Below are 21,127 nucleotides of genomic sequence, written 5' to 3'. Positions count from 1 at the left end.
GTTACATATATATGTAATTTTTACTAAGATATTAGGTGGTATTATAGAACAACATTATAGTATTCCATTTTGCACACATAAAATTTTAACAAACATTTTTCTACAGTGATAACTCATATTGTGATCCCCATACTCATTTTCCCCTAATTTTTCATTCACTTTAATATAGTAATGCTGTCTGTGCTTTGCAATAACAGTTATGCTGAACACCTATCATAGGGCATGGTGTTTATATTTCCCACTATTGGCAATGGCAAGCAGAGATCCACCCACTCTTCTGCTCTTCCTTCCCTCTTTCTCCTCCTCTCTGCTCTCATCCAGTCCAATGAACTGAATATTTTAGATGGCTTTGAAGGGTGAAGGCTTACAATGTTTTGCTATGAGACAAAGAAAAACTCAGTGGATCACACATGATCTTGATTTCTTTACAACTCTGTCTTAAATGATCTCACAAAGTTTAATATTCTTTCTGATTGAAACTTTGCAAATAGTGCACCAAAATAAAGAAATCACCAAATGAACATGTCTGCAAAAACAAACATTTTTTACATACATATTTTCTCACAAAGCAGTTGTGGTAAACTAGTCAATATCATAATAGGGAGCCATATGGAAAATGAGAAGTCATCACACTGGAATATATAAAAAGCGTAAGATACAAGCAAGCCTTCCTTCCCAGTTTAGATATGACTGTGTTGAGGCAGTCACAGAAATAGCACACATTATTTAGGGTTAGGTAATATAAACTAAATGAAATCTCCACAGAGTAACTAGCATATTCGATCAATTTCATGGTAGCCTCCGTGTGCAGGGGCCATGAAGAGGGCGGAAGGGGTGAGGGAGGGCCATGATCAAAGCATTGGAAATAAAATATCAAAAAAAAAATTTTATCGTATAGAAAAAACAAGCGAGCAATCAACTGAATTATTTATGTACATTTTATTTAGACAAGAGAAAGATCTTATGAAGATTATAAATTTGAAAATAGACCCCTGAAAAAGAGCCAGAGTTGTTGATATTATTTATTCTAAAGGTGAGTAAAGGGCCACATAAAAGATGAAAAATATTGTACAAAGAACGATTTTATTAAAACTATTTTTTTTTCTGAGAGAGAGAAAGACTAAGTGGGGTCATCTTAAGTGATAATTTTATTAGAGTAGGCACATGCAAAAAGAATTGTGATCCTAAATATATTGAACAAGAGGAAATGGCAAAAAAGATCATAAACTACTTTTCATGTTAGAACTTTTGGAAAGATGAGACAGATCAGATGCAGGCAGTCTCTATGCTCCATGATGAACTAGGGATTCATGTAAAGATTTCCATGATTTCATGATTCTTAGAGTTGAAGAAATATTCAGAATTGGAAAGGAAAATCCTCAGTCTTAAAATCTTCAATGAAGTTGGCCCAGCATGACACGCTTCTAGTGCAGGGTGGGTTTGGGCTACTTTGAAGCCCTCCCTAAGGCCAGTGCTGCCTCAGCTCTTGCCACAGCCAACACGTTTTGGGTGTGGCTAATGGGAGAATTTAATACAGCTCAACTCCTTTCGTAGCAAACAAACAAAGCAAATAAAGAAACCAACAACAACAAAAACCCATCCTGGCTGCTGTCCAGTTTGTAATTCTTGATTTCACATCCCAAGAAGACTTCAGTTTATAGAAATGGAAAGAACTGCCAGTTCCCTGTAAGCAACTTGGACAACTTAGCCTGTAGGATTTCCCCTTAAATGATGCTTCCTTCAATTTCCTTCAAATATTTCTTTAATAGTATGTTACTTCCTTTTTGGAGTTGGGATTCCCTGTAAGTCATCCAGGCTGCCTTACTACTGCTCTTCCTATGATGATGTACAAGCTCTGTTATGCATGTATTTGTGGAGGTTTTTCTTCATCCGTGGTTCTTATATATGAGGATTTTTTGTTTTGTTTTGTTTTTTAGTTTATTTGCTGACATAACTTCTGCCTTTTTTTTCATTTTCCCAAGACTGAATGATTATTTAATAAAAAGCATTCCACACTGTATAGAAACCAACACTCTCTCCCATAATTCTGTGTATATGGGACTACAGAAATGTCACTGTCCCTGTCCCACATCTTCAAATTGACATTCTCAGGTCACAACAATAAGTCTTCCTAAAGGGGAACTTCTGGAAAAACAAGCTATTTCCTCGGCTCATATTTCCCTCTTTTTGTAGCAGGCACCAGCCATCTATCCAAGAAGTATATATTGGGGAGTAAGGAGGGCATCCATCAGCAAGCCCACAGCTGTTGACAGCCATAAGATTAGAGACAAGCACAAAGGGATAGATCAACACACTGGCAAAAAAATCCTGTGACAGCTAGGGAATAACTCATTTCATTCATAGGGGAAACCCCACCGTTTGGTGCAAGGACATTGATGAGGTAGGCCACTGAGTTACAGAGCCACAAAGAAGTGATGTCACCTAGGAGGCGAGGAATAACACCCACAAAAATCCTAGTATGTCCTCTTCCTGATAGATAGTTACTATGGAGTCACAAAGTCCATGGTACTTGGATTCTCTGCCAATGAATTGTACCATAGATCTCAGGGTGCTCACGTGAAAGGGATGAGTGATGAGAGTAGCAGCAGAAGAAGCCATCATCTCTCCAGTTGTCTCCTTGATAACTCGGTCAGAGATGAAACTTCTTTCTGTACATTTCCAAATCATGATTCCTCAACCTTGTCACACTACTGGTAATGTTGTAAAACTTTACCATGGACCACAGTTCCAAGGACCCCTGAACACAGTCTTGGAGTTAAGCCTGTGCACAACCCACACTTTTCATGGATGTTTGCAATGTGCTGAGCCTAACAAAAAAGACCAGGAAGCTGACATACTTGCCGCCCCAAAATATTTCGTCCAACTGTTGGAGGAAGAGGCTCATATCCCACCTTCACATACAGAGTGGCTGGGACAGGATGGTGAGACGAGAGCCCAGGAGCACCTGACTGGTAGCGTCCGCCATGATGGCACCCACTGAGGGACATACAGACTGAGCCACCAAGCAACGGAGCCGGTCTGGGATCATGTGCCAGGGCCACGGGGTTCACTGGCCCACCCTCGTGTGCGCACACTCACTCCCTGCCCAGCTTCTGCCTAACACCTCCCTAACACCTTCAGAGAATAATATTTTCAAGTCTCCCCTAGAATGCTGCTTTTCAAAGTTTAATGTGCATACGAATAACCTGGCGATCTTGTTAAAATGCAGATTCTGATTCAATAAATCTGGGATTGGACCTGAGATTCTGGTTTATAACAAGCTCCCAGCTGATGCTGCTGGTGAGGCTGCAGGTCCCTTTGGGTAGCAAGGCCCTAGTAATTAGCTTGAGTAAGACATGGAGAGAGATGAAGATGAAGTAGCTAAAGACAGAGAAAAGAAGAAACTGAAAGAGAGATTATTTGACCCTCTGAAAAGATTCTAAGGCTTAACTGGTGGCGCAGTGGTTAAGAATCTGCCTGCCAATTCAGGGGACGCTGGTTCGAGCCCTGTCCGGGAAGATCCCACATGCCTCAGAGCCACAACTACTGAAGCCCCCGGGCCTAGAGCCCGTGCTCCTCAGCAAGAGAAGCCACCGCAATGAGAAGCCCGTGCACGGTAACGAAGACCCAACACAATCAAAAAAGAAAAGAAAGATTCTACAGTCTGTCCCATAACTATAATCCCCCATACTGGGTTTAAAACACATTCACATTCCCTCTGAAGTAAGTTGAATTGATTGACAGCAAAGCCAGCAGTGCCGAATTAAACCCATCCTCCAGTATGTACAAAAGCTCATGTTACAGACCAAAATTTTCCCTGGAATTGGTTAAAAAAAGAAAAAACCTTCAATATACTCAATATATAATTATAAGAAAGTAAAGTTCTCTATAAAGACCAGACCACTTAATAAATGGTCAATATGAACTGATATATACTTTTTGAAGAGTGAAATATTTTATGATTAAGCATTGTTGCCTCAAAGGGAGTGGTTGTAGACATAAATTTCCCCCAGGTAAAAGCAACTCCTGGTAAATAGTTTATTTACTAGGGAAAGGGCCAAAAGGAAAGAGAGTTTCCTTTGTTAAATAATGGAGCTCTGACAAAGCCAGATGGGTTGGTTACAAAACAAAGGGCTTTTGTAAAGGACTCCTCCCAAATACTTACATTAACTTAAGAAAAATATGAAAGTTTTACAGTGTATATCTCCTTATAATTTCATGGTAGTATTCAGGGACTACTACCATTTTTGTTCTTTATCACTTCATTAAAATAGAATTTTTAAATTAATTATTTGTTAAAATAAAATGTTATGTTCTAAATTTAGATTTACTTGTAGGCTGTTCAAACACTCTACTAGTATACTATAAAATGCCATTTATCTCAGATATATATTATATTACATTATATATTATATTACATTTTGTTGTCCTATTAGGTTTGCTGAGAGTTAGTCACCCTTTGAATAAGATTTATGGAGTTTCCATATTTATAAAGGGTGATCAGAATTTTGTTTCACTTGAATAGAAGGAAATGTAGTCATCGTCCACATATCTAAAATTCTACTTCTCTCAACTAGATGTAATGTAGCAATCTGGCTCACCACTTGACACCAATTTTTCTGAAACATTGCTATGCCCGAGCCTCATATTAAACATTTTCAATCTTGGGTTAGTTAGGACTGTAATTAGCATTACTTTTATTATTTATATAAATCTACCTAGGTAAAAAACAAAATGAGCCAAATGTTGATATTTTTACCTCTCTTTTCACGTTTTCTGAACATATTATTCCTTGATTATATCAGTGTTTGGACTAAGACTTCCTCTCTTTAATAAATGTTGGAACAATTATTTTGGTAGGGCTATTATCCAGTTATTAAAATAGTCAAGGTAGGTAGAGCACTGCTATCATGATGAAATGATGAACTGAACCTGGAATTTTAGCACAAATAAGAAAGAATTCAATGTGATTTGTGTTTGCTTACATTTAGCATTTTCTCAATATTTAGATTTACTTGTATGCTGACAAATCAGATTGTATTATGATTTTGTTTTTAATGTAATTTATGGGGGAAAAACTCAAGGAAAAATTTACATATAAAAGAAAAAGGAAGTCTGTAGATTTTGAATACCTACTCTTAGAGACAAAATTTCGCTGCATTTTCAAGGAAAAATCACAAGTTTCATCATATTGAGTTCTAAATCCGGAACAATAATAATGACGATGACAATAAGATGGCCTAATTTTTGAAAGTAAGGTAGATTGTCAGCTGCTTTGAAAATCATATTCTGCTTAAAGCCAAGAGAATTTATTTTGTGACCTGCTGTGCCCCTTGATCTGAGGCCCTCTGTCAAGCATTGTATTTGAGAATCCTCATATAGAAAATTTGCATTTAATGTAAGATTAAGAGATTTAGTTATTGTTGTTACCAACTGTTTAATACAAAGATTTTTAAAACATATGTAAAGCTTTCTGAGAATGAAATAAAAGATAGCAAAGGGTATATCACAGAAATTAGATTAAAACTTGAAACATTGAAAGCCAGTCGCTGAAGACCACACACAGGTGATGTAGATTTGGGCTTCTCACATCTTGCTGCATTCACACCCTCACCTTGGCCTCATCTTGGTGGGATTTACTTGTCAGTCCCTTGACTTTGGGCTGAGTCATATGACTTGCCTTGGCCAACAGAACAGGACAGAAGTGTCAGTATGTCATTTCCAAGTGTAGGCTTCTAGAAGTCTTGCACATTTTATCTTGTCTCTTGTGCCTCTGCTGCTCCTTGGAGCATGAGAAGAACCTGCCCTAACTAGCTTGCTGGTCCAAGGAGGGTGAGAGACATACGGAGCAGAGCCAGCACAGGCCTGCCATGGGAAGCAGAGTTGCCCCAGCCATCCCAGCCTAGACCAGCTGAGCCCCAGCCAAGCCAACCCATGAATCTGTGAAAATAAATGGTTGTTCTTTAGAACCACTGAGCTTTGTAGTACTTTATTTGTGCTGAATTATTGTAGCAATAATTGATACACCCTAAAATTCAATTTTAAAATATGTGTTAGATATATGATGACAAAGAAAGAACCAGTTCACTGCATCTTTTGCTTTTAATTAGCTGTTGTGAATTCAGACATAGTCATCTGTACTGATTTAGTACTTACAACTATATTTTTACCAATTTTACTTAGGACACAGACAAGAATTGTACTTTTCTACACAAGATTTCCTACTCAAAACTTTTCCCAAGAATTAAACTTATTTCAATAATACTGAATAACCAGTCAGATTGATTTGGTCTTGAATAACAAAGATTTTACAGGAAAATTATATAGTAAACTGATACAGTAAAAGCTAAAGGCTAAAGATATTATTCCACCATCAATATTTTGAGCTAATTAGAAGGATATAAGCCTTAATATAAGGCTATCAATGAAATATAAATGTTGGCAGAAGTTCTAAAGTTACATATTTGGAATTTGAATTTGAGGGTTTGTTATAATTCAGAAAAACCAGATAGATCTTATATGTCACCAGCAAAATCTTACCAGGATTATGTTTTCTTCCAGTTTATTGAGATATAATCGATACACAGCACTACATAAGTTTAAGGTATATAGCATGATGATACATACATCATGAAATGATTATCCCAATAAGTTCAGTGAACATTCATCATTTACTATATATATAAAATTAAAGAAATAGGAAAAAAAGGTTTTTCCTTGTGATGAGAACTCAAGATTTACTCTTTTAACAATTTTCATATATAACATACAGCAGCGTTAATTATGTTTATCACTCACACATTACATCTCTATTACTCTTATAACTGGAAGTTTGTACCTTTTGACTAGCTTCATCTAATTCCCCCTCCAAGGGAAAGAGGAAAACTAGTGAATGATGACACTTTTGAAATGTTTACTGATGTTCTTTTCTGGATGCCCATGGAGCCTTCCCCTACCTCACCTTCCACCATACCTAGGGAAGGATTATTACAACGAAAAAGCAGAGATAAGGCTTCTCTTGATTCCAAAAGCCTTGGTCCTGGGGGAATTCAGGGCATTAAAGAAATTGAGTGATATATGAGCAATGCTTCCTGCTCAAGGGAGACAAAATTAGGAAAATAAAGTAATTTTTGACACATGTGTATCCCTAGCATGAACCCAGATAAAAGAGGATCTGAGAGCAGAGGTACTTGTGCCTCCTGCTTCTGAGTAGGGCCTGTAGAGATAGCAACCCTCTAGAGTTCCTCTGCACGGTGGTAGGGCATTTATTCTGTTCTCTACACCACATTTACCATAGGAGGCTCCATGATGCTGCATCAGGCCTGCCCACCCAGATTCATCAGACTTACACAGAGCCCCAAGAAAAGGACAGAAGTAGCAAAAGGTGTCTCTAGCCCTAAGGGTCATATTGAATCAGCATGAGGACATTATAGCAGCATCCTGAACGGACCAATGACAGACAGGATATGTACCTATCAGCAGATCCAAGATGTACAACTAAGGAAGAGACTCTCCTCCACAGACCCACCCTGAGACTCCTTGGCAATAAGCCCCTGGAACTTAGATGCAATACAACCTTAACAAAATGGAAGAAACTAGGACTTGATTGAGGTGAAGGTTCTGCCACCTGAAGGAATGGGGTTTGTAAAAGAAATTAAGTTCAGTTATTAATAAAAGAGAAAGTTATGCCTCACAGGAGACCAGAATAATATCTATGTTTTCCACTTTAAAAATCTGAAGCAAACCAGGCAAAACAAAAGTATTTGATCAGGCTTATGGTGAGTGTTCATTACACTATTTGGTATATCTTAGATGGTTGAACTATTTTACAATAAAAATACTATAAAAGAAAATACACTTATTTCAATCCTGAATCTGTGGACTGAAATTTGTCTCCTTAACCCTAGCATCTGTTTTGATTTAGGCAGTATCCTCAGTGGTTTAAATGCATCACCTCATTGAATGTTCACAGCACCCCTCTTGGGTAGACGTCAATTATATTTTTCATTTTACAAATAAAGAAAGTAAAGCTAATTTAAAGAAACAGTATAAAAAGAATACTTTTTCAGCCATCTTGATCAGATTTTTAAGATGTAGAAATAGTTGTCCTTTTTTTTTTTAAGAAAATAAATAGAAAAAAATCATTTAAGAGAGTCAAAATGTAAAGACCGATGAATTCCTCAAACTGAGGAAGATTCCAGTGAGGCCTTCAAACCAGAACAGGGATAGGAAGGGACTGGGTGATGAGGCAAAGTCTTCTTCTAGAAAGCCATTTCTTTCCATGTATAAAATGGAAGGTATGGAAGAAGGTATGGCAGGTATGGGAAGAAGGCCTGAATGGGATCTGGGTTATGAGGGTGAATAGGGGAAGGTATGAGAGGTGGTGATGGTGAAAACAGGGTAAATACTCAGCTGAAACACAGATTGTAAAAATATTGCCATTTATGTACTTGTGTATAAATAGTCACTGCTCTAAAATGTACTCCCTCCCCTCCTGTCCTTCTCCCAAGGGCCCCCAACTCCCAATAAGCCAGCAGCTAGCTGGCAGGACACTAAGGCACAGCTCCAGAGCTGTGACTCAAGCCTAGAATGACTGCTTGGTGGCTCTGCCATACTAGTTATTAAATTGTTTTTATATCACACCTAGTGATAATTCTTATTATAATCTAAGCTACACTCACTTTTTTGAACTCATCAACAAAGGCACATTTGGGCAGTATCAAGCTTCTGAGTGTTGAGAAATCTTGGAAAGATGACTGCTTTTTTAAACCTTCATATCATTATAAGCGGTCAAACCTTAGACTCCTAATCCTGGAGTGGGAATGAGATGAAGCCAGCTGAGAGTATGAAGAGGACCTAGGGTGGAAGGGATGGGAAGAGGAAGCTGTGCTCAGGGGTTAGGGAGCCTAGAGAAAGAGATGAGAGAACACGAAAGGCAACAAACGTCACAGTACTGCCACAGCCGTCCTCATTACACTACTTAAGAATCCCACGCCCCGCAAGTTGTTAACAGGTGCTATAGTTATTTATGAATTTTAAAATGTTTCATTGCCCCACAAAACTCCTTAAGAACACATCATTTTCATGTATTTAAACTTCAGTTTCCTTATTTCGAAGACGGCCGGTTTGATGACCTGTGTCCTTTCAGCTCTCTATATAGTAACATATAATGCATGAGCTGACCTTTAAGGCTGCTTCCTAAAAAAAAAAACGTAGAGGGCAAATGAGTTGCCATTTACCCATTTTTTTTTTTTTTTTTAGTAAATGATTTGGAGAAGTTATTAACTTGCCTCTAAGCCTAAAGTTATATCTGTGGGTATCAAAAAATATATATATCTCTTTACATCATCTATTCATTTCAAATCTCTGCTAACAGTGTTCTACTTCATCTTTTCTTTGTATCTCATGAAGTTGGATGGAGCCAGTTATCCCAATCAGCTATTATAACCAGAATATGATCTGTTTCTCTTTGGTGCCAGCTTCTTGTTGGGGCAGGTTAATGAAGAGTTTGTGGTTTTTCTTCTCATTAGGAATTCATTTTGGCATTGACAACGCTTCACTGATCATTATGATTCCATGTGCTGTGCTGACTTTGGGGTGGACTTCCCCAGGGAGGCTGCTTTCCCTCCTTTGAGTGCTAGTTAAGCATTCACTCACAGGCCTCCCCACAAAGTCCATTCCTTGCTGGAATGCAGGACATGCTCTCTCCCTGTTCCTGTTGACTTTTTTCACAGTCAAGATTACTCACTGCAGCTGAAGACTGAATAACAAAAGATGGGAAACAGCTTCCACATTTTTCCATAGAACAAAACTCAACTGCTTTGCAGCCAACATTTTTATGAAGGAGTTAGAGGAATAGCAATCTTTTCGCAATCATTAGAGGTAGACTAGGCACTACACAACACACTGAGCCTGACACCTCCCTTTTCTAGAATATTATGTTTGTTAACATGTAATCTGTTCAAAGCATTTAGAAATGCAATTTGGCAGAAGTAAAATTAAGAAAACCCAACTTTGGGAAGATCTTTAGTATTCTAATGATGACTAGTCAGCATAAGTAAAGTCATGCCAACATTTGTGACATTTTCTCTGCCATCTAGTTGAAATTGATCTTTTCTCCAAAAACTGTATTGCCTTTCTGCTATCAACAATAACAAAAACCTGTGCTTTGTCATTCTCTTTTATATGTTTATGTCTTCTCTCCACCTTGATAATCAACTCTAGGAGTTCCATCCTCTAATTCCCTTTCTCCTCCTCCTTTTGTGTCCATCCCCATTTTCCCTCTTCTAGACTGCCAGTATTTTTAATGTATCCTGTGCCCTTTCAGGTATAGTACCAGCTTTTTCATTTCAAATCATAATTTGACTTTCGATCGCATGTGGAACATAATGCAAAATGTCCTTTCCGTTTTAGGATAGTGAATCTCCTTATTACTGCCCCAAAGTAAAATGACTGATTATTACTCAATTCATCTTGTGCCACTTTATAATAAGGTAAAGAAAACCCCGATTTAGGAACAGATAAAATATTTTCATTGCTAACAACTTTTTTAAAAATTCTAATCAATTACTAGAAAAACTAAGCCTCCTCTAACTCACAGCCAAGCACTTAAAAAAAAAATCTTCTCTGGTAAACTTGAAACTCCAATTAAATATTTGTACAATTGTAAATATTTTATGTATTTTGTAAATATGGCATCACCTGTTTCCTTAGTTCCAGGGGGGAAAAAGTAATAAATTAATAGAAGAGTTAAACATTTTTATTTCTTATTTCAAAGCATTTGAGAGACATTTCAGAAGCGGTTGGTAAATGTTAAATTCTGCATGCCTGCTTCTCCAAGTTTCCATCCACACAGACTAGATGTAAACCAGTGTCACCAAAAGCACACCACACACGCACCCACACAGATTCCTTCCTTGTGTTTAGATGTGAAATGCACCTAAAGGTTCCGGGTCATTTTTCATCCCTTCCTCTGTGAAACAGGGAGATAGTTGTGTCTTAAGCAGCGATGGAACGTGGGCGATGAGAAGAAAAGGCTTAGAACAGGGCAGAATTCTTTAAGAAGCTCGGCTGCCCATACTGGGCATCTCTGCAGGCAGTCGACTTCCTCCACTCCCCACCCCTGCTGGGATGATGCACTGCGAAAACATTAGCTCCCCTGCCCGGACGCCTCTCAGTGGCTTATAGTTGGAAAAATGTTGCCCCAGGTTTAAAATATCTGCCCAAGCAGCCCAGACGGTGAAAACGCTTTCTCATTGCTCTTTATTCCTTGCGAGCGCTCCCCGCCCTCTGCTGCCAAAACCTTGGGGATGTGCCTAGACCCGGCGCAGCACACATCCCGGCCAACCGCGAGCAGAACAAACCCTTGGCGGAGAGCCAGGAGGCTCCCTCCCAGCCACCGCCCCCCCCACCCCCGGCAGAGCCTCCCCACCCCCCCACCCCCATACAATACAAGATCTTCCTTTCTCAGTTCCCTTAAATCACAGCCCAGGGAAATCTCCTCAGAGCCTTCATCCAGCCACGGGCCAGAATGTCGGGGGGCAAATACGTAGACTCAGAGGTAGGCTCGGGTGGGTGTGCTCCGGTATCGCGGCGCGCAAGAAGTGCTGCTTCTGCTATCACCCACTCCAAATATTCCGACTGCTTTTCTTGCCTCAGCCCTCTCTCGACGTCGGAGCACTCCTCTCCCCTGGCATTGCTGAGGAATGGGTCTGGGCGGGGAGGTGAAGAGGAGGCAGGAATGTTTTATGTTTTCCTGTTAGGAAGGGGGTCAAGGGAGCCCCTAAGCTAGAGGATCGCGGAGAAGGGGGTCGTCGGGGTCCTCAAGTTGGGTCTGCCAGACCGAGGGCGCGTTTCTGAATGGCTCAGGGGCACTGCCTTATTGCGGGACCCCCACGGTCCGGCCCCAGTCTTCTGGGAGGCAGAGAGCCAGAGCAGAGGGTGGGAGCTCATTCACTCGCAGTCTTGGGGACAAGAACAAGGCGCCTGAACCGGCTGGCCGGGGCGACAGCGCGCGTCTTGTTTGCACTTTCCAAAGCTCTTGGGCCACCTCAAGAACTCTTCCTGCATCTCGGCGCCTGGCAGGGGTGTCTGGAGAGGAGCGGACCTCCCCTCCCCCTAACTACCACTCCCCCCCCCGCCCTTCCAACCACCTCTCGGCGCTCGGTCTCCGCCTGGGTGTCGAGACCTCATTTTCCCAAACTCAGCCGCCGTTCAGCGACCGGCCGGCAGCCTGGGAGTGACCTGAGGGTGGGCCGGGGGGTTGTGCAGGTTAGATACCGTTCTAGAGAGCTTAGGAGGGTCTGACACTTGGCTCGACCCAAAGATGGGGGATGCGGGATTGTGAGCACCAGGGGAGTGGTGGGAGCTGTGCAGGAACAGAGACTGCAAAGGGAGGGTGGGGGACGCGGACAGGTGCGGAGGATGTTCCATGGGTCGGGGGGTTCCAGCTGGGTCTTAAGGATGAAGCTAGAAGGGATTATGGAGAGAAGGGAAATGGAGGCCAGGGACGGGAACAGGTGAAGAGCTCGGGTAGAGGGTGGCGTGGCGGAGAGAGGGGCTGGAGAAAAGTCGGAAGTCTGGTCTTCTCCCCTGCGGGGGTCTCCGCGGGGTGCCGCGGGCAGGGCGTGCACAGGGCTGAGGCCGGGGCGGACCGCACGGCGGGGTCTGCCCTGACCCCTGGCGGTGGCGGGCGGGGGAGGCAGGAGCTCCCTGCCTGGTACCGAGGGGTGTGGTGTCCTCTCCTCGATCCTCTTAAAAAGCTTGCGGCTCCAAGGAGTTTACTGTGCGCGGAGCCACCGCTTCCGAAGCGGTTAGTTCGATTTTGAGCCTCGAGGTTTGCCGCGCTACTAGGCTGACTTTTCTGATCGCCGGTTTTTCTTTTTGAAATTTTCTTCCTACCGCCGGTGCCACCCTCCCCCTCCTGGCCGTCCGCCCTCCGCAGGGACATCTCTACACTGTTCCCATCCGGGAACAGGGCAACATCTACAAGCCCAACAACAAGGCTATGGCAGAAGAGATGAACGAGAAGCAAGTGTACGACGCGCACACCAAGGAGATCGACCTGGTCAACCGCGACCCCAAGCACCTCAACGACGACGTGGTCAAGGTAAGGTGAGGCGGCCAGCAAGGAAGGGATGTGCCCCGAGAAGACACTGAGAGGGCTGGGACAGCTCTCCTCTGGCCAGCAGCCTGTGTATCTTTCCCTGTCTTTGCCACACACTCACCATTTTCTGGGCTTGATGTGCGGGAACTCCCGCGGTTGTCAGAAATGTCACATCTCCCCTCCCCACTCCTGCCGGTTAGTTCAGCTGGAATTTAGCTAACTTGAGTTTTGTAAGAGTTCATTTAACTGCACCCTTCTCCTGGCAAATGAACCTCTGGATCTCAGCAAGAGACAGCCCCACACTCCTTGAGAGGGTGAGATGTTTGCGCTGCAGGTCACCCTTTTTCCGTTTTCAGGTTGAAAGTCTAAGTGAAGGGTGGCTCTCCACTGTATATAGAATTAAGCAGTGAGATCATTTGGTAAGGTCTTGTGCCAAAGGTGACAACCGGAATACTAAGTGAGCAGGTTCCCTCAGCTAAAATTAAGATAACCTGAAGTGATTTTCTTAAAAATAACAAAGTAGGTAGAAATACTTCTGACTAAAGATGAAATATATATATATGTGTGTGTGTATGTATATATATATGTATATATATACACACATATATATACAGAATAGAATCAAATATTTAATATTTATATGAAGGGTATTTAACTGGAAAAACATGGCACTTGTTGTACACAGCTATGCATAGTTACACAACCAAAATAATATGTGCCTTTTGATTTCTCCTCTAGTTAGGTGTGGAAAGTTGCTTCTTTAGTGACTGCTTGGGTAAGCCTTCCCTGAGCTAATGGGATGTTCAGGTTGGAGTTCCTTTTCATACTTTAAGGATGTGCTTGGTGAGATTAAAAATAGGTTAACTGAATGGGTATTGGCTAAACTTAGATCTGACTGGATGGTCACTTTTTGATTATGATTATGTTACTCAACTTTGACCCTTTGAACAAATCTCATCAGAGGAATTTGTTGCTTAAACCCATCTTGATTGGGAAATCATAGGCCTGAGCCATCCTTGGCAGAGGGTTTTCTCTCAGGAAGGGGGATGACCAAAGAAATTCCTGGCCTGGAAGATTAAAGTGTGAAGACCCCCAGAGCAGCCAATGGGGTGGATGAGCAGTTTCCGCCCACGCAGCCTCCTATCCAGGATGGGAGGGGCCATAGTTCAGAGACTGTTCACATTTATGAATAATATATTTCAAAAAGGGGAACAATTTAATCTGCAACTGGAAGGAAAATGTAACTGTCAGAATTGACTCTCTTGGCTTGCTGGTGGAGGAAAAAGGAAAATTGGAGCCTTAGCAGGCTTTTCTACTAACCAGATTATGGAATATTTAAAAGCAGCAGCAATAACAAAAATAGCTTATAAACTGGAAATTAGAATTGCTAAAAACTATTTACTAAAAACATTGCCTTAAAGGAGGAAAGGGCATTTTTGCTTGTTTCCCTTCTCATGTAGCTTTGGACAAGAAGGAAAAATGCCAGGAAAAGATGCAGATTTCAGAAGGGCCTAGCTTCATTAGAGCCTCCCTGTTGTTCCACTGCAGCGTTGAGTGGGATTCCTGAAGCAAGTGAACCTCCCAGGATGAGTCAGAGAAGCCAGCAGTGTAGATGTGGGTCTCCACACATAGCATGACTAAGTTGAGAAAGAAAGGCCCCAGTGGGAAAAGAGACTTCAACACAAATGGAAAAAAGGCATAACAGACTTAGAGGAAATAGTTCACATAATAGCATTTCAAAGAGCAAGTGTGGGGATCCTCATATTAAAGAAATTAAAAGGAAGAGTTAGAACAAGCTTCTGCTGGCCTAGAGAAAGCAAACTCCACCCACTTGCTCATAGAACTGTGAGCAAAACAAGACAATCAGACAGAAAAAATCTACCTCGAGAAGAATTTGGTAGGCCCACTTACTCAGATGTCTTGCTTAAAGAGGCCTTCAGAGAATGCCCTGCAAAGAGAGACGCAAAGAGTACATCTGCCAGTAGGGCCAGGAAAGGGGGCCTACACCCAGTGAAGACTCCTATTTTATAATTTTTTTTTTCTTTGAATCCAAGCACAAATCTAATGATAGAAACAGTGATGATCCTCTCCATGTTACCGAGACAGTAAATAATAAATTTCTCTAAATTTTACTATTGATTACACAGACTTCTTAAAATAATAAAGACACCCAAAGCTTCACGCTTAATGCATGGTAGCTTAAAACTTCACATGATAATAAAGAAACAGTGGCCAACTGAATCTACTGTTAGAGTTACCAAATCAGGTAAGAAAAGGTCTGTTCTAAAAGCAAGCAGCTCTGTAAAAGCTGCCAATTCTGTCCGATTCTATAGTCACTAACCACTTTTGGCTATTTCAATTTAAATTCCAAGTAATTAACATTAAATACAATTTAAAATACAGTCTTCGGTCACACTAGCTACATTTTGAGTTCTCAGCACTTAAGGCTAGTAGCTACCATAGTGGACAGCACAGATTTAGAACACTTCCACCTTCATGGAAATTACTATTGGACAGCAGAGGACTAGAGTGTTCATTCTCTCTATATTAAAAATGTCCCCATATCAAGTTTAGAAACTTGTAGATGGAGATGAAATGAAACACTGATGTACAGTGTGAGGAGCAGCATAGTGTATCTGCACAGTATCCTTTTAGTCCCATAAAACAGCTATTTAGGGTAGGGAAGAAAACTCAGAAGATGGATGTGTTGTGATTTTATACTTCAAGAAGGTAGAGTATTATCACCTATTCCACTAGTGATAATTACATAAATTAGACTGAACAATTTAGTTCCAATAAAGTTGGTTTCTTATTTCACTAAAGGTTTGCTACACCATATTATGAGATGTCTGTATAGACATTTATCGAAAAAAAAGAGTAAGTTATGAACGCTTTTTAAAATTTCTTCTAATTAAAATGGTCATACCTTCAGACTGTCCATTCTCCCTCTGAGATTTCTATGTTTTCTTATGCTCACATTTCATTCATATGTTTATTATGTACTATTTTGATTTTCTAATAAAGAAAATGACTTCAAATTTATGATTCTGATATCACATTAGCCATCAATCAATTTGTTAAACTCATCATATGCTAGACTAGACAGTGTGCTACGTACTACAAAGTGTAATTCCTAAAATAAGTCCTAGAAATCACAAAGATTAGAGTTAGTGAAGACAAGATGCATACAGATTAAAAATACACACACACATACATACACACACACACACAATATCACAACAGTAAGTCACTTCCAAATGCTATCTAATTGGTCCTTTTTTTATTTGCCAGGAAACATATAACTAGATTTTTAAGTTTCATTAATCCGTGTTACTTATTCTCTCTCACATATGGGTTTGAATTTTCACTTTCTTTTTCAACTGGCATGCGCTTTTATGCAGTCTCTATCATAAGGTTTCTCATTATCATTTTGGAAATATACCAAATATATACTATAATAAATCAAAAGTAAGTAGTATTGAATATTGCATAATAAAAAGTTTATTTAAAAGTGAATCATTAATTATCTTGATCTTGGTAATCATTTACAATATGGATGTATATCAAGTCATCATGTTGTACACTTTAAATATTATATTTGTCAACTATTCCTCAATAAAGTTTTTTTGAAAGTGAATGGTACTGATATTAAGTGTTAGGGAGACCCTACTTGGATAGGGCATTAGGGTGAGAGAAGGATGCATTATAGATAGTTTAATGGAGAAGGGCATGAAGGAGGTGCAATGTGAGTTGGGTCATAATCGACAGATGGAATGCAAATAGCTGAGAAAAGTACAGGAGGTAATTCTAAATGACAAGGCATGGAGATGGGAATGTCACACACAGGGCATAAGTCTGGAAGGTTTAGCAGCCCATTTTGACTGAAATTAGAGTTCATGTGGCATAGTGGTAGGTCATAGAGATGAAACAACTGATCGTGGCCAGATGATAGAATCCTGAATCCAGTACTCCTGATAAGTTTGAACTTTATCATGTCAGCAGTGGGAAGCCAAGAAGACTTCAAGCTTAGAATGACATGATGAAGGTGGGCTCTTTGGAAGATGACTGGTTAAGGTACAGGATGTAATAAAAGATAGCCAGTCTGGATGAGGAGCAAACAGTTACGATGTAATTGCATCATGGTCTGGACATGAAATGAGAAGAACAATATGCAGTGGCACTGGGAATAAAACCATATAGGTGCAAAATGACAGAATTTTAGAATTGGAAGAGAATGTAATGGTTACCAGGTTAACCTCCAATTCCCAGTTCCTTTTTTTAACATTAAGAGAAACTTAAGGGTTAAAAAAGTTTAAATTTCTATCCACGTTTTCACATGGTTAGTGTCCAAAACAGATATTTTGAAATATAACATAAGGCATGAATAGATAAGATTATGTGATTTTCATGGATTATTGTCATGAGAGGAGAAATGAGCTGAGATGATTCTGAGCCTAGCTCTGAGACAAATCAGTACATCTGAGAGGAGATCTTTGTTAAAAATAAAAATACGCATTTGTATCTTTCTTTCCTAAAATTTGAATTAATGATTCTTAAATATACACAGATACAAAATTTTCTTTAGCAGTCAAGAAAAGGGATGCGCAGGGTAATCAGTTTGGGTTTCAAAATAACGGCCTAATGCCGCCATGATCCCTTTCAACTATAAAGCATTCTAGAGCAACTAGTAATTAATATTAATATAACAGAGATTTTAAATTTCATGTTTGCTTGATATAATCAAAGCATAAGATTTAAAAGGTCAGGCTGGCCCAAAGCACTCAGCGCCATGTTAATAGTCTCTTCTGTTGGAATTGGTTTTGCTTATTTGTTTGTTTAGGAGATAGCCTCAAAAGATGGTGACTAATACTCTGCCACACATGAGAATATGCATGGAGTTCAGAATCCCCAGCTTGTAAAAGAGCACTATGGTCATGTGTGGTGGGAAATTATTCTCACATCACTGAGCAAATAACAATATTAAAATGGGGGACATTATTCATTCATAACCATCTGAAACACTTTCAATTTCAGTCAACAGTGACATACCTTTTAAATGCTTATTAAAAGAAAGTATTTTTTCTTTCTTCACCTCCAAATTGTTGTCCAAAAAACTTGAAGAATTAGCTCAACTTTGGTTCTAACTGAATAAAATTTCATATTATTTATTAAAATTTAAGATAAGATACACCAAATATTCTTGAATTATGAAAAAGTTCATGATGTGGGTTATTCTTCCAATCGACAGCAGTGCTGGCTACCTTTTAAAGGGGTTTGAAGTAAGAGCAGCTGCAAACTATTGCATCTGGAAAGTCCAATAACTTCAAAAACCACCTGCTTATGCATCCTGCCCACTCAAGTTCATAAAATAACAGACACTTTCATATTCTAAATTAAACTGCTTTTTAGTTTGCCCTACTTTTAACCGTAAGTTATTGTTCTCTATGATGAAATATCCAGAGTGAGCTGATCCCTAGAAGAATAGGGCTGTGTGCACTGGGCTATGGGCTCCTGGGCCCTTTCATGATCCTCCTGGCCAGATTTGCAGCGGGAAAAGGGTAGGGCTGTTATTTTCATACAAAGATGGTTTAGGCCAAGAAACACACACTCGTCTTCCACTCTCTGGACCCTATGTATACTATCTAAGTTACTATACACTAAGGCCCTGGAGAAAAAGATTTGCATGCTATACTTTTGTTAAAAGAAGTTTTCTAAAAAGGTAGCCCTTAGCCCCTAGAAATATGCTTAACCACAGGTGCTCAGAGGCACCTGGACAGAGTAGAAAGAGTACTGTGCCAAGAAAAGAAATTTTTGTGACTTTTGTTAACTTTCTTTTTTAAAACTTGAATGTTAACGATTCTTAAATATATAGACACAAAATTCTGTTTCTTTAAAAATCAAGAAAAGGCATGCACATAGTAATCAGATCAGTTTTGGTTTCAACCTAAGGGCCAAACTAGAAAGTGTCTAGTCCCATATGTGTGGGACACCAAGGAAGGAGGGGGAAGGATGTCAGGGCAACAGATTTCTCTTCCTCAGCAGTCCCTGGGAGTGGAGCTCATAAGCAAAAAGCAAACTTGTTTAACTAATCAAAGCTAATAAACACCAGCCTTAAAAATATTTTGAGCAAGCTATTTTACGTTTCTATCCTTCAGTTTCTCTAACTATAAAGAAAAGAATGAGAGTCATTCTCATATAATAGCATTCCCCTCCCAAACCCATTCACCTTTCAATAAATGATTACTATATATCTATTATGTGCCATGCACTACAATATGGAACAAAGATAGATATGAGTACTGCCCACAAAGAGTTTATGACTATCTTCCTTGTCTCTCTTCATTGCAGTTTCCTTTGAAAACTTTTGCTGAAATTCCTTTACCAAATTCTACTGTATGGTAAAATCTTAAAATCTTTAGGGCATAGTTTAAAACATGCCTCATCTCTAATGCCTCGAATTGTTCCTGAGCCAGTAAGTAAGGCTAGGGGAAAATAAGGAACATATATTTATAATATATATATATATATATATATATATATATATATATATAAAAAATATGTAATATATATATATATTTTAGAGTCCAATGTACCACTTTTATTTAGGAAAACACCAAAGGAACATATATTTTTTAAACAATTTGCCCCTGTTTGGGTCCTATAAAAATTATAATTAACTTATAGAAAATATTTCAGTTCTTCTCTAATATTCTCCCTTCCCATATTGTTGCTTGACTTTTAATCATCCTATTGAAAATTTAAAATTTTCAACCATTTTAAAACCTCATATCCTCTTTACAAACCCAAGAGGGCTCTCATATTCACCTGAGCATCAGAATCATCACAGGAATTTTTAAAAATACAGATGCCTAGGCCCACTACATAGTTACTAAACTAGAGTATCTAGGGATGGGGCCTAATCTAGGGCCTCTAAGCTCCCTAGATTGTGAAGTCAGGTTTAGAAATTATTGTACCCAAGGCTGGCTTAAAGATATACACTTGAATGGTTCTACCCTAAGAGAACAGTTCAGTCACACTATGTAATTCTAGATGTTCCTCCTGCCAGAAGAACACTTGAAGGTCAGGCCAGTTTAAACTCTGCCAAGGAGTTCTGAAACACCATAGAGGGTTCCCAAGTCAGCCTTGCTCAGTGGTCCTCCATCCCTTGAGGCCACTTGGGCATACAGCCCACTGCAAGCTTAGAGCCTCAGAGTGGCCTAGGGGTGGGGTGGCCATATGTTCTAGGTTGTCCCATGCAGGCAAGTTAATAATGGTCAATAGCTATCCTGAATAACTATTAATTATTTTTAATTATTAATTATAATTAATTATTAACAATGCCCCTTTCATTCTCAGAATTGTCCCAGTTTGGAAGAAAAATTATATGGTCATGAATGAATTGGCAATGACCTGTCACTGATTCCTGTACCTGAAATACATTGGAAGTCCCTACTTGCACTATTTTTTTAGCAAAATGGGCAAAATTTCCATTTAAGAATGTCATGCTTTTCTTTCCTCTCCAGTCTCCAGTGTCACCTCTCTCCTATCCTTCATTGGCCATAACTTGGAGGAGTTGCTCTTAAGTGCCAATCTACTCTACCCTCAGACCTTAGTTTCTTTCCCTGCAACACAGGGTTAATGAAACTGACATCCTTCCATCACATATTTTGTCAACTACTCAATCAAAGATTAAAATGTTTAAAATAGTTTTAATTTTTTTCAGTTAGTCCAGGAAACATAAAATGGCATGCTTTCACATGAGCCATTGTTTAGAGTGGGGAAGTGCTTTTAATTTTGTCTTAAAGGAAATCTGCATGATCCATGTACTGAGCAACTACCAAGGGAATTTAATTGGTAGAACAGATTTACACCTGCACAGAATACATATTTCCTGCCTCTCCTATGCTGATGTTTTAGATATAAAATACATTTTGTTTTCTTTATTAAACCTTGAGAAGATGTCTCTTGTTGGTCATTATTTCATAGCAGGGGAAGTACATATTCCTAAAGACACAACTGAGC

General features: G+C 39.7%; 1 protein-coding gene and 1 pseudogene across 3 annotated transcripts in view; one reads left to right on the top strand and one right to left on the bottom strand.

Annotated features, from left to right (window-relative positions):
- Positions 1 to 1,912: 1,912 nt before the first annotated feature.
- Positions 1,913 to 4,379, bottom strand: LOC101280570 (mitochondrial carrier homolog 2-like; annotated as a pseudogene).
- Positions 4,380 to 11,246: 6,867 nt separating this feature from the next.
- The window catches only part of CAV1 (caveolin 1), a 34,047-nt gene continuing 24,166 nt past the window's right edge, over positions 11,247 to 21,127 (top strand). Inside the window, exons 1-2 of one of the 3 annotated variants that reach the window (XM_004269858.2) lie at positions 11,247 to 11,560; positions 12,944 to 13,108. In XM_004269858.2, the coding sequence (XP_004269906.1) occupies positions 11,531 to 11,560; positions 12,944 to 13,108 (195 nt within the window). In that variant the 5' untranslated portion in view covers positions 11,247 to 11,530. Of the gene's footprint in view, positions 11,561 to 11,586; positions 12,250 to 12,943; positions 13,109 to 21,127 lie in introns of those variants that run through there. The other 2 variants (XM_049715227.1, XM_012533042.3) reach the window with 2 other exon arrangements.

The sequence above is a fragment of the Orcinus orca genome, chromosome 9, assembly GCF_937001465.1.
Source record: "Orcinus orca chromosome 9, mOrcOrc1.1, whole genome shotgun sequence".
Lineage (NCBI taxonomy): Eukaryota > Metazoa > Chordata > Mammalia > Artiodactyla > Delphinidae > Orcinus > Orcinus orca.
The sequence above is the reverse complement of the archived record's forward strand: the minus strand, read 5'-3'. Positions and strand labels throughout refer to the sequence as shown.